At 42.4% G+C, this 13948-nt stretch overlaps 1 protein-coding gene across 4 annotated transcripts in view; it reads left to right on the plus strand.

The window, feature by feature from the left end:
* Sox5 (SRY-box 5) overlaps positions 1 to 13948 on the plus strand; it is a 370611-nt gene that overhangs the window by 301088 nt on the left and 55575 nt on the right. For 3 of the 4 annotated variants that reach the window (XM_028757584.1, XM_028757583.1, XM_028757585.1), the window contains one exon: positions 3284 to 3430. The exons of the other annotated variant lie outside the window; for it this stretch is intronic. In XM_028757584.1, the coding sequence (XP_028613417.1) occupies positions 3284 to 3430 (147 nt within the window). The remainder of the gene's footprint in view (positions 1 to 3283; positions 3431 to 13948) is intronic. 4 annotated transcript variants of the gene reach the window in all.

A 13948-nucleotide genomic window follows, 5' to 3' on the forward strand; every position in this document is an offset into this window, starting at 1 on the left:
AGAGAGAGAGAGAGAGTGAGTAAACTTAAGGGGCTGAAGCTGGAGGCCTGTTCTTGCTGGCTTAAATGAGACTACAATGTTTTAACCCTGTAGACCCAGGTGATGCTTACCTTGGTGGGAATTTCAACTCCACGGAGCACTGAGGAAACTTAGGTATAAATACTGACATCATATACTTCTCCTCTCCTCCTTCAAAATCCAACGAGAGATGATTTTTAAGGAAACACTAACACAAAATTGGTTATAATCCGCCCATTGAGTTATTTCCTGCCTTTCCGGCATCTGGATGTTCCTAAGTTTGCTTGTGTGTGTGCGTATGCCCCTCCCCTCAGCTCTTCAGTGGCCTCCTATAGATCCTATGTGCTTATGTAACATCTTCAACTCCTTCAAGGGCTGGCCATTATCTCCTCTGCCAGACCTGCGGCTGTGGAGATCTGAATCTCTATCCCAGCTGTAAGCCATCTGACTTCGGGCAACTTTAAAACTTTGAATTCAAAAGTATGACTTTGTATAATGGAACTGAGATAAACCCGATTACATCTGTAAGATGGTATGAATGAATGCTTGCACGGAGTAAGGGAAGCTTTTATTTGTTTTTTAAATGTTGAGTACGTGCCAGCTCTAACTTTCAAACACGAAACACAATGTTGAGAGTTTTATCATTTTGACTTTAAATATAAATCCTGTAATTTTCTTTGAAAGTTGCAGATATGCCCATAATGACCAGTAATCACTGAATCACCTCTTAGACGTAATTGAGTCACTTAAATGTCTAAACATCAACCATGATAGATAGATAGATAGATAGATAGATAGATAGATAGATGATAGATAGATAGATAGATGATAGATAGATAGATGATAGATAGATAGATAGATAGATGATAGATAGATAAATAGATGATAGATAGATGATAGATAGATGATAGATAGATAGATAGATGATAGATAGATGATAGATAGATGATAGATAGATAGATAGATAGATAGATAGATAGATAGCTTGAAATATAATGATGGGTCAAATCTAAATTTTAAGTCACTGAGGGTTTTGGTTTTTTTTAAAACAATTTAGTATTTGTGTACAGGTGTCTAGATGCCCTGTGTCACCTGTATTAATTGGTGAAATGTCATTTTTATTGTATACTTAAGCCAGGAACATGTATCATCACCACATATTTCTAGTAATAGCAACAAGTGTAATTCTTCTCAGGAACACAGTAAGAAATGCTATGGAAAATTACAGAATATAATACAGTTGTGCAGCTAGACTGAAAATTTGTGTATTTTTCAAATTCACGAGTCCATGTATTCTATTGGGTATGTGTGTAATTTTTCTAAATCGTATCCTGAGGACACAGTTACATTATAAATAACCTCATAAACAGCTCGAAATGATGGCAAGGAAAAACATCTACTTTTCAAATCCCAGGAAATAATGCGTAAGTTTTCATCACAGCCAGGAGAAATTTGTCGATTCTGATTTAAAAAAAAAAAATAAGCATAAACTCTGAAGTCTTCATCTACAGGGAAAATTATTCTTTTACTCTTTATATGTAAGCTGGGACTTAGGGATGAAATCTTACATTTCCAATGGTTGAAATTAAACATGTTTTTATGACCCCAACACATGTAAATATGAAGGCAGGCAGCGGTCGGTACTGATGATGCAATGGTACTTCAACGAGGAGCGTCCTACTCTCTCAGTGCATCCTCTGTCACTTCACCTGTAACCCTTGTCACCAACCTAACCTTCCTGTTTACATTTGGATCAAAGGATCAGGAACTACATGCAATGCACATGACCACAGCACTTGGCTTTCAGCGTGTCACTTACAGTAGGATCCCTCTTAGCAGAAGATAATGTGTTTCTGGAACAATTTGCTGCTTTGAAATCGTTCTTCCCAGACAACTATCCTACAGTCCTTCTCCTTAAGGACTTCCGGTACTTACCACCATTGTAGAAACATAGGATTGCACAGAGAAGACTGCATCTTAGACAAGTGCGAAATAGGAAATCGAGAGATAAGCATAACACACACACACACCATACACACACACACACATACACACACACACACATACACACACACATACACACACACATACACACACACACATACACACACACACACCATACACACACACATACACACACACCATACACACACACCATACACACACACGCACACATACACACACACACATACACACACACACACCATACACACACACACATACACACACACCATACACACACACACACACATACACACACACACCATACACACACACACACATACACACACACACCATACACACACACACACACACATACACACACACCATACACACACACACACATACACACACACACCATACACACACACACACACACACACCATACACACACACACACACACACACACACACACTGTAAAGGTCAATTGCTTTCTAATGCAGACTGTCAAATGTCTCAAAGAATGCTACATGAAGACGAAACAGTGTTAACCTCCATGTTTGATGCCTGGGTTCAAATGTGAAGCGATGTTCTTAAGCTGGATACTGTATCATAAGATAGTATTATAAAAGCGAAATGTTCTTTAAATTCACCAGTTGTTTCTTGGAGCAGCTTTCCTTTGTTATTTAATAAGATTCAGTGTGTGTTTTAGAGAGGTTTTCTTTTTTTAGATGTGTCTGTTTATATCGTGGATTAACTGTCTTGCAAGCACCCAGTTAATGATCAGTCTAGGTAGGATGATCACCTAGCCTCCCAGAGGTCCTCTCCTTCCTTCTGTGCTCAATGTTTCCCAATTTGCATGCCATTAATTCTTAGACTAAATAGATAAATAAATAAATAAATAAATAAATAAATAAATAAATAAAAGAAGACTGTTCCTTTACCCAGTTCAATAAATCAAAGATTGAAGCAATGCAGATAAGAAACTTACTCTGTGTGTGAAGCTGGTTCTTTTCACAGTCAGGAATTTAAGGGAAAACAGGCTGGAGCCTTGGCCAGACAATACCACATGCTTGCTTCCTAGGTGCCATAAGGAGTTAGTGTGATGACCACTTGTGCTTGGTGCCCCTGCCCGCACTATTGCTAAGGTCTTGTTCGCTGCTCTCCTGAGAAGCTAACTTGTAGACCACAGTTACAGCTTCTCGTTCATTGTCTCAGGTGTAACCGGGAATATGTAGGAAGCATGGTGCATCCGACTGTGGTGCTCCTGAAGGATGTGTTTGCGTTATGACTGACAGCCTCTCTCTGTCTTTTCTTCTGTAGCAGTTCTATGCTGCCCAGCTAGCCGCAATGCAGGTTTCTCCAGGAGGGAAGCTCCTAGGCCTACCCCAAGGCAACCTTGGTGCTGCCGTGTCTCCTACCAGCATTCACACAGACAAGAGCACAAACAGCCCACCACCCAAAAGCAAGGTACCCTCTTCAATAAGCTGATCTGTCTTTGCACTTGAGCTTCGTCGGTTCACAGTATTTACTGAAGGTCTTGTAGATTCCAGCCACTGGGCTAACTAAACTCAGGGGGTATATGGGGGTAAGACTTTTAGAAGGAGCCATAGCTGTATGTGTGAATTTACATTTCTAATAATTGACGTATTTATTCAACAAACATATTGATAGTTGTCGTGGAAATCAGAAATGGGCATCTCTGAACCAGGGAGTTTATAGCTTTAAAAATAGATGTCTATAAAAACGATCAAATTAGCCATCCTTTATAATCCAGAGAATAATCAGTAATAGGTGTCATGAAGCCGTGTTACAGATAAAGTACATTAGATGTTATTAGGAAGGAGAGATCGGCTCCAGCAAGAAAGGCAAGCGTTTGCCAAGGGATAAACAACTGAAATAGAAACCCAGGCTCGAGTAGAATGGGGACATATGGAGTGTTTCTTTAAAGCTATCGATAACTGTGGTAATGCAGCATGACAGTGGCACAGTGGTAATTTTAGATATGTCACACATCCACTGAGATTATCATGTAAAATCATGAAGATAATAATAGTATTGGGGACTATTTAAACACAGTGCTGGCTGTAGAGCTGGGGAACCATTTCCTGAGAACATGGGAAAAGGCTGGGGGAGTTAAAGATGATTCCTCCCGACAGGGGAGAGCAGAGAGTCTTGGGTGACAGCCTTCGTGTGTGCGGACTTTACATGCGTGCCGTTGTGTGAACACAGGAAGCTTTCAGCAAAGCAAGCAAGGCTAGCCAGAGAGGGATGCTTCCTGTGCTTATTCAGAAAAAAACAAATGGAAATATTTAACTCTACTAGAAAGCACTAGCCAGAAAACTGACACTGCTAATAATTTTTACACCAAACATCTTTTATTAATATTAATGTATTATTATTATTATTATTACTATTTTCTAGAAATTTGCTTTCATCTTCCATTCCATGGATGAGGTGTGGAAATGTCTTAGGGGAGTCGGGGAGGAGTAACCTTGACGTATGCAAAGAAGTACATGAGTAAGATAGAAAATATCTAAAGGAGGTGGGGCTTCAGAACATCAGCTCAATTACTGTAAAACTCCAGATAGGGGGCTGTGGAAAAGGAAAAGGATCATTGGGTCAGTTGGGACCAGATTCCCAACTCCTTCCTTCCGAGGCTTCCCAGTGTATTCCCAGAATACATTTGTATGTAAGTGTAGCCTGACAGAGGAGCTGGGACTGTGACTAGGGAAAACACTTCCACAGTGGGGAATGGCAGGGCACAGACATGTGCTACTTGCAAATTGTTTCTTCTGCTTGGTGGCCCTCACATGTCTCTGCTTCTCTGCTTCTTGTCTAAGGCCAGACCTGCTTCTATTTATAATTTCAGACACATGTAAAGCCAGAGCTCAGAAGCAGTTATAACAAGCTACCAAATCAAGTTGAATTCTAAAGTGCTATTGTGACGGCTCCTGGTGCTAGCAGTTTTAAAGTGTTATATTTACAGATACATTTTAAGCAAAATAAAGGCAAGTAGCCGTGTAGAGCCCTTGTTTTACACAGATGCCTCTGCAAGTGGCGAGTCTGTTTCTCTCCCTTGATGTGTTAATTTCCCTTCACATCATGAGCCATAACAGTGTTTTGCATTAAGGTATTCCCTTTCAGGACCATAGACTGTTAAGTTTTACATGATTAGCGGATTTTTCCTCCCTACTTCCAGGTGAAATCTTTAACATTAATATATTCTCAACCATTTTGTTTACACAAATAATGAAAAAAAGGTTTGATTCCAGACAGCCACTTCCACCTTTGCTTTTGCTTAGTCTCCGATCATTCGTCCATCTGTCCATCCATTAGCAGGCTGCCTGGGCAGTTGCTACAATGGTCCTTTCCTAGGTAACAATAACAAATGCCAAAGCCAGTGAAGGTCCTTTTTGTTGTGATTGGGAAAAGGCTTAGTGGGCCAAGTGGGGTTTTATATACTCATAAAACCCCATGAATTCAGCACACACACACAAAAAAATCAACCAGATAATTGTTTTAGCAGTGTTAAAATTCTTCCACATCTTACAGTTCATTTTATTTCATGCCTCTGTTTTATTTCAGAAAAGGGAAAATGTAGATTGTGTTTCAATTACCATGATTTACTTAATGTAGACATATATTTTATGGTTTATCTTCAAACTGTAATTATTTTGTAGAAGTCAGACTTCAAGAATTCTCTATCACATAAAGCTGAAGAAACCAATGGGTACCCTTCTTCCCACCCACAGTTACAGCAACATGTATCAAGATTTAACCAAGAATAATATTCTTCTCTCTCAATATCAATGCAATCTCATAAAGATGTGTTCCTTGCCCGGTGTCCTCTAGAATGCTTTCTGTCACTACTTCCGTTGTTAGAAAGAATTCCAAAATATGCCTGTGCTGGTTTAGTCGATGAGAAAAAATACAGTGAGTTAAAAATAAAAGCTAAGTTGCATCATTTGAATGTGGCTCCCCAAATGACAACTAGTAACAAATAAATAGAACCCATTTGCTCTCTTGTAGCTTAGAAATGATGTCTGCACATAGCATGATGGGTATTGTGACTTCACAGAGCTAATTTATTCATGGACATTCACTGATTAGCATATTTATGTTTTTACACAATCAGCATTAGTATCTTGGGGAATTCTCTCTCTCTCTGTCTCTCTGTCTCTCTGTCTCTCTGTCTCTCTGTCTCTCTCTCTCTCTCTCTCTCTCTCTCTGTCTCTCTCTGTCTTTCTCTCTCTGTCTCTGTCTCTCTCCCCCCCTCTCTTTCCTCTCTCTCTCTCTCTCTCTCTCTCTCTGTGTGTGTGTGTATGTGTGTGTGTGTGTGTGTGTGTGTATCTGTGTGCGTGTGTGTAGGTATTGGTGTTGCAACTTCCTATGCTTGTCTTTGCCTCACACGATAACACAAGGCCTTTGTGTGCATACCCACTTGGTATAAATGGAACTGGTAGCTTGTGTTACAGGGATGTTTACTCTTTAGAGCAGTGGAGTCACACATCAAATTCATGGGACGGTAGATACACAATGCTCTTACTGACAGCTGACAAAAGTGAAGTGTGTGGTCTGAGTTGTATCACCTACCCTCTTCCTGGGTGCACCATTGCCTCTGACTCCCAACTCCAGAGGACATAGCAAAACTTATTTGCAATTTGCAAACAGCAAAAAAAAAAAAAAAAATGGAAGGGGGGATCAAAGGGAGGGGCTCCAAAAGACTGTAAAATTGTGCAGCGTGAGTCCTCTGATGCATGCTGTTTTCAATCTGCTGTGTGCCAGTTGGAGGCTCAGGGAGTGTGTGTGCGCGAGAGAAAGGATAATACTGAGAAATGACAGAGTGGTTGTGACCTCCAAGCTCAGCCTGGAAATCCAAGACATTGATTTCACTTAGCATTCCTGCTGAGAGATCTGGCGGAGTTCAGTTGTAATAAAAGAACAAGATTCTGTTCTAATGGTAATGGCGTATGACAGACGTATCACTTTGTCTGTCCCCAGCACCAGAGAGAGCAGGATTGGAGAAAGGTCACCTGACCTGCCTGGGGTGTTGTACAAGTGCTATACTGAGCTTTGAACTGCCGCCTAGGAACGTAATTATTTATAATATTAAATGATAAAGAAAGCTTTAGAGGACTCACAGTGCATGTCTGAAAACTGCATGCGGGAAATGCATTTTGTAACAGAGAAAATTCTAGACAATGGCTGGTCTATTCAAAGTCTACATTTGAGAGCACTGGCTTTCCTCCTTCATGTTTCTGTCCCTGCTATGGGGTGTTGTCATCAAAGCCTGAAGTAGTGTCACTGCCCAATGTTTTAATGCCTTGGCTTAATTAGTAACATGCTGTGTGTGGGGGTGTGTATGTGTGTATGTGTTTGTGTGTGTATGTGTGTGTGTGTAATTTGTAGATATATCTATGTGTAGATGTATGTAGATATATTTTCAGTGTCTAATCTGCCAAAGGCAGTATAGTGGAGGTTTAAGACCATGGGTAAATTTCAACATGTCCACGGCACATCAGGTCTTTTTAAAGACACCAACACTTACCTTGCATGTAGGTTTCCCTGCAGACCCCACTCTACAGCTGTCTTACATGAAGCAATGAAGGCAAATACATTTAGCTCCTCGTGGACAAGTCTCTCAGCTTCATTGCAAAGCTATAGCCCATTTTAACAGGTAGATGCTGACAAACAACAAAGGATGAAATTCCAAAAATCTCCAACTTTTGTACAAGGGAGTCTGCCTTCGCTTACGAAGGAGCGTTTAGCGTACTGTTGCGTGATAGTGGATTTTGAATCTTGCTTCAAATACGCTCGCCTGCCTTAACGAATGTTTAAATTTGTTTACCGTCTAGATTGTGCCACCGAGCAGACTGATGGAGGATGTGTTCAGCATCCCACTCGTCAGTACCACACACTGTTTGTTTAAATCACTTGCTGTGTATTCTCCAGGCTTTTGAGAGCTCAGTCAGCTTCTCCACCTTCTCTGCGTTAGTTGGGATAAATGACCACACTTCATATTTTAAGTGATTTTTTTTTCCATTACAAGAGCAGTCACCTCTTGGGGAAATTTCAGGGTCAACTTGTACACGTTGTTACTGAATGTCTCTCAGTGTTTGGTGGAGACGTATGTACCTCCTACTACCACCAGCACATTAGTTAAGCTGATGACAGCAGAGAATTCCTGGGTGCTTTTCTTTTAACCTCGCTGTGACCCTTGTCACCATGACCCCAGCCACCACCACTGTCAAGACTGTGTCAATGGCAGGAACACATAGATTATCCACATCAATTTTTTTTTGTTGTTGTTGTTCTCTTCAAATCCTTCTGTCCGGAATGTCCCCTTGTGCTCAGGAATAGCACCTGGGAGTTAGGACAAGGGAAAGAAATGCTTGTCTGACAGAGCCAGAGCCAGCCCCAGGCAGCTGAGCAGATATGATCAGTTCCTTTCCACTGCGATGTCCTTGTAAAGTCTGCTTCAGTTCCTAAGGCGAGAGTTAGAGCTTTGTGGGTATCTGATCCACTCTCGCAGAAATGAAGTGGGACGTATCCAGGCTACCCGTGACTTGTAATAGATGCCATTTCTCTTTTAATGGTACCAATCACATACTTTGAGGCCATCAGCAAACACTCCCTCGTATCTGATCTGCGGGGATGGGTTTGTAGGGTAACACTCCTAACTCACGGTTACGAATATTCCCAAGATGATTTCATGCTCTACAGAGAGGGTAATGTCTTGATTGAAGACTGGTTACCGTACATTTGGAAAATGATGGCATTTTTAGTGTCTCGAGACGAGTTCTTATAATGCCAAGTGGTAGGAAAGGGAAAGTAGGAATGTGAACTGATGGTTTCCAGTCCAGACCTAACCAAGTCTAACCAGCGGTTCTGCTGCTGTTGAAGTTGAACGCTGTTTGATGCTGTTGTTTTATGTATTCTCTTTTGTGTATGTGTGCTAAGTTTTTGTTTGTTTGCTTGCTTTTTTAGCTTTTTGTATTTTCATGGTTTTTGAAATGGGGTGTCAAGTAGCCCAGGCTGGATTCTAACTTGCTTCTTAGGCCAGATTACCCTTGAGTTCTTGATTATTGTGCTAGCACCTCCCAGGGGCTGGGATGACAAGCATGTTCCATGGAACCCAACCTATTTTATTTCTTTTTATTAAAGTTTGTTGTTTTTACTAACATGGCAGAAGTATCCTTTAAATATACAGCACAAAACCTCAGGGGATCTCATGGGTTTAAGATAGACCAGGAAGAACTAAACCTGGCACAGTAGTATTTACATAGGGAAATGTCCAAAGTGCTACTTGGTTTGATTGTAACTCCGTTTGTGAGCTCTCTCACCTGTGAGCCCTCACACACACACAGACTCACACAGCCATGGAAATGTTTGAATGGTAGTAGTCCTGAAAGTGCCACTCTGAGATGGAGGGGACCTCAGAACACTTGGAGGTTATGGCTCTTCTGCTTACTCTCCTTGCTAACACAGCCAGTCAATACCTCAGAGCATCAAAACTCACTATACAGAGGCCAGCATTGGCCTGAGGCTGCTGTATCATGAAGATGTGCACTTGCTGGACTAGTCTTAAGAGACAAGGTTATGAATAATCACTGTCTATCTGCGCTAATTAATGCCATGGAACCATCTTCATATTGGTGGGCCTGGCACTACTGCACATTCAATATCTCCTTCAACTTCAGAGCAGAATAGTATTTTAGCCTCAGCTGATTAGGTTGCCATTGAAATTGGCCAAGTGTTTTATCCACTCTCTGGAAAGTCAATTAAACACCAGAGTATCCCAGGGACTTTGCTCCAGAGAGATACATTGTATTCTACAGAATAAGCTACCAAACACAGTATCTTTACTCTGTATTTCAATATAGGTGAGCCTTTGAAATCGTACCATGCTTGCAAAGCACATTCATTTCAGAGTCACCCCATAGAGCTCATGCCACTGTGGTGCTTATCATAAGCACTTCCTGGGTTGGAACAGATTTACGGTGGATGTATCATCATCACCCTGTGATTTTAAATAGTTTTACTTTTGTGGTCTCCTGTTACTCAACTGGAACATGTTAATTGAAGTGTTCATATTTAAGCCCTGGGATGCTCCTTCCTGTCCTGGACTGTCCAGTCATAGGGAATCTTCCTGCAGCTCAATGCTCATCCATCATCATTCTTGGCTCCAGGACCATAAATGTCCAAACAGGTCACCAGCAATATATTCTCAGGACCAGGAAGAGTGATCGTAGCCATGTTTGTGGTGGAAAAAACCACACAAATTATAAGGGAAAGACAGACTAGTTACGATCTCTCTGCAGTAACTATAAAGGGAAAACAGCCAGAGAGGATTGAGGAAATGCCCTTTGCATCCCTCTGGCCTGGGCTCTGTTGGTATTCTGATGTTATTTAGAATGGTTTGTGCCTCAAACACAGCATGGTGATGCACTCCAAATCTCTTTAATAACACAAACCACAGGAAGGAAAGGCTGTTGGGTATTGGTTTGCGTACAAAGGTCCACTGGGCGATGTTTTATCAATGACACTCGTCCTTTCGCTCCTGGGCTCAACCCAGAGGAGAGTTTCTGACAGAAGGGCAGCTTGTTCAAGGCAGCTGAATGTAGGAAAGGGAGGGTAGGGAAACCTAAGTGCTTTAGGGAAAGAAAAATTCAGGCCTATAGTAGAGCAGCCTCCCAGAACAGCTTGGCTGCGCTGACCAATCCCCCCCCTGCCCCCAAGCCAAGACAGAGTGAACAGCGCAGTCTCCTGTCTCCATTCCTCTAGGGGATTCACATATAGTTTACATTTCTGAAAACATATCAAGACAGCCAGAATAGTCTTCCACCCTCCATGACTGATCAGACTCTCATTAGAGACTTACTAATTGCCCCCCCTCCCCCAGCCGCCATCAGAGGATGATGCAGACAGACTCTGTTGGAATAGAGAAAGAAGTGAAACTTTAGAGTTACTCTCTTTATCAGTTTGCGCACACGGTGCATAGACATCCGTCTTCACAAAACAGGCAAAGGTCAGTGACCATTCTCACAGACAAGCACCGAGGCAGGCATTGAGTACTACACTGGCAGCCAACGAATGTTGCTCAAGTTAATGGAAGATGGTGCGCGTGTATGTGTATCTGTGGGATTTCTATCCGAACTTTCCCCTTGAAAGAAGAAAACTTACTATCAATGCTTTCAAATGTCACATGACACAGAACAAAAATAAATTAATATGGTCATTAACTAGAGGTAGACATGGGCATGAAACAACAAAAATAGAAGTCTGCGAGAGAAAGGGAGGTACTTGCAAAACACATCTTCAGAGGCCTTGTTAGGAAGTGTTGTGATTTGCTTAGACTAAGTGCAAAGAAGGCAGAGAAGGTTACTTAGTCCAATACACCAGGCACGAGGCCTTTTCACCTCTGCCTCAACTCCTGGAGTGACGGCAAACTAGGACCCCATATCTAATTCAGAATAACTCCGTCACCATAAGGTTCTGTCTTCACTGGACTCTAGCCAGCAATCTGGGACTTTATCTTTTCTGCTGAATGAGAGACAGCATGGTTGTTTGCAAGTGACATGGAAATCCAATCCGAACTGGGTCAAGCAAGACGAAAAACTAGTCACTCACATTAAGCAAGCAAAGCATCAGTTTATCCTGCTCTCTCCGTCAGGAGCCCTGGCAGTACCACGTTGATGTGGTTTGTGCTCCTCACCTGTTCTTTTGTTTGTCTCCAAAGGACTCCCTCTTCCGTGTTCCTTAGTCAAGTCATCGCTTTCATCTGCCACCCATTGATCCCTGATATATGACTAGATACCTGTGGTCTCCCACATTTGGCTCTAGGCAACGGTACTACCACCACCCGTAAAACACTTGGTTCTCTTAACATATTGCAGTTTGGTGGGGGAAAGACAGACTATGAACCATCGAGCAAGTCGGTCACTTCTTTCTGGTCTCAAAGAAGAAAAGCACAGTCAGTAGGAGTGCTTGGGGCGGGAGACGAGGCCTCTTGAGAAGTTTGCCAGAGGAAGTCAGCTATCAGACTGGCATGAACAGAAGGAAGAATTTAACAGTGGAGGATTGGCCATCATGCAGACCCTAGGGTATAGCCTTGGCTGGCCAGAATTTACCATGTGGACTAGGAAGGCCATATACATGCCACTAACTTGAAATGGGGAACGGTTTTTAATGCCATTCTGAACATGACTTCTTTCTTTCTTCCTTTCTTTCTTCCTTTCTTTCTTCCTTCCTTCCTTCCTTCCTTTCTTTCTTTCTTTCTTTCTTTCTTTCTTTCTTTCTTTCTTTCTTTCCTTCTTTCCTTCCTTCCTTCTTTCCTTCTCTCTCTCTGTCTCTCTCTCTCTCTCTCTCTCTCTCTGTGTCTCTCTCTCTTTCTCCCTCCATCCCTCCCTCCCTCCCTCCCTCCCTCCTTCCCTCTTTCTTTCTTTCTTTCCTTCTTTCCTTCCTTCTTTCCTTCTCTCTCTCTGTCTCTCTCTCTCCCTCTCTCTCTCTCTCTCTCTCTGTGTCTCTCTCTCTTTCTCCCTCCCTCCCTCCCTCCCTCCCTCCTTCCCTCTTTCTTTCTTCCTTCCTTTCTTTCTTTCTTTCTTTCTTTCTTTCTTTCTTTCTTTCTTTCTTTCTTTCTCCCTTTGTCTCTTTTTACAAACTTATACATACACAGTGTATTTGTGTATCCAAATCATTCCCACCCCCTCCTTCCAATCCCTCCTTTGTTCCCCCCACCCCCTCTCAAACTCATGAATACTTCTCTAATTGTTGTTATTACTCACATGTGCATGGTGCACATGAACACACACACACACACACACACACACACAGACACACACAGACACACACTTACACCTGCATTGTAGGATCTACCTAGTCCACTTAGTGTTGCTCACGTATATAAGTACATGTGTTTAGGCAGAGTGCTTGGCACTGGAGGTCTGTCCCAGGAGAAAACTGACTCTTCCTCTCTCGGCAACCAGTGGTGGCCTGTAGTTCTTCACCCGGGCATGGGGTCTTATGAGACCTTCCCCGTCGGCAAACGCAAGTCAAATGGTATTACCACTGTGCAGATCTTGTTCAGGAAGCCAGATTGTTGAAGTTTCATGGATGCAGCTTCCCTGACATGTCTAGAAGTCACTACATTGCTGCCAATCCCTCAGTCCTCTGGCGCTTATTGTCCTTCTGCCTCTGCTTCTGCGATGTTCCCTGAGCCTCTGATGAGAGGTGGCACACTTCCTGTTTGTCACGGTCTTCATCAGACAGCCATAAGTATGTAGACGTTATTTGCCTTCCCTGGGGTAGTCTCAGAAAGCTTTGCACCCAAGGCAAAATTGCTTTTTATGTTAAGCTCCTGAGCCAGTGAATTCATATTTGAATCATCTCTGCGAGACATCCTTAGGAACGTTCTGGAGTGTGAGCACTGCTGACACCCATTGCCACTGGAGGGACAGGACAGTTTGATTTGACAAATACGTATTGATTGACACATCATTGTCCATTAGAGTCGTAGGAGCTGAAGATGGGCAATGTGACTGTTCTTCGCAGTCTAGGCCTACAGTGCCAGTGAGACCAGCATACAGAGAAACCCTCACATGCGGCTTACGAAGGGAAGGGGATTTTATTTTAGCCTGGAGGAGTCCCTGCTTTTATTTTTTAAAGTGGAATCACTTTATCCAGACTGTTTTTGCTGCTAATATTTTCAATTAAAACATCGTCGATGGTATGATAGCCACCTCTACGAGGCAAATTACAAGGTGATCTTTAGGAGTACTAGCTCGATACCGTGTGGACACAGCATTGATGTCTCCACGGTCAAATGAAAAAAAATACAACAAGGACGAGGAAAACATCACAGACTCTTTGTTGCTCAGGTGCCACAGTAAAACTCCGGTAGTGCTAGCACTTGGTAGTGAAGCCAGAAGGTCACAAGTTCAAGGCCTGCCCACTCAGCTATAGGGCAAGACCCAGAGTAAAGAACAA

Source organism: Grammomys surdaster, unplaced genomic scaffold (genome assembly GCF_004785775.1).
Source record: "Grammomys surdaster isolate TR1022 unplaced genomic scaffold, NIH_TR_1.0 126176, whole genome shotgun sequence".
Classification (NCBI taxonomy): domain Eukaryota; kingdom Metazoa; phylum Chordata; class Mammalia; order Rodentia; family Muridae; genus Grammomys; species Grammomys surdaster.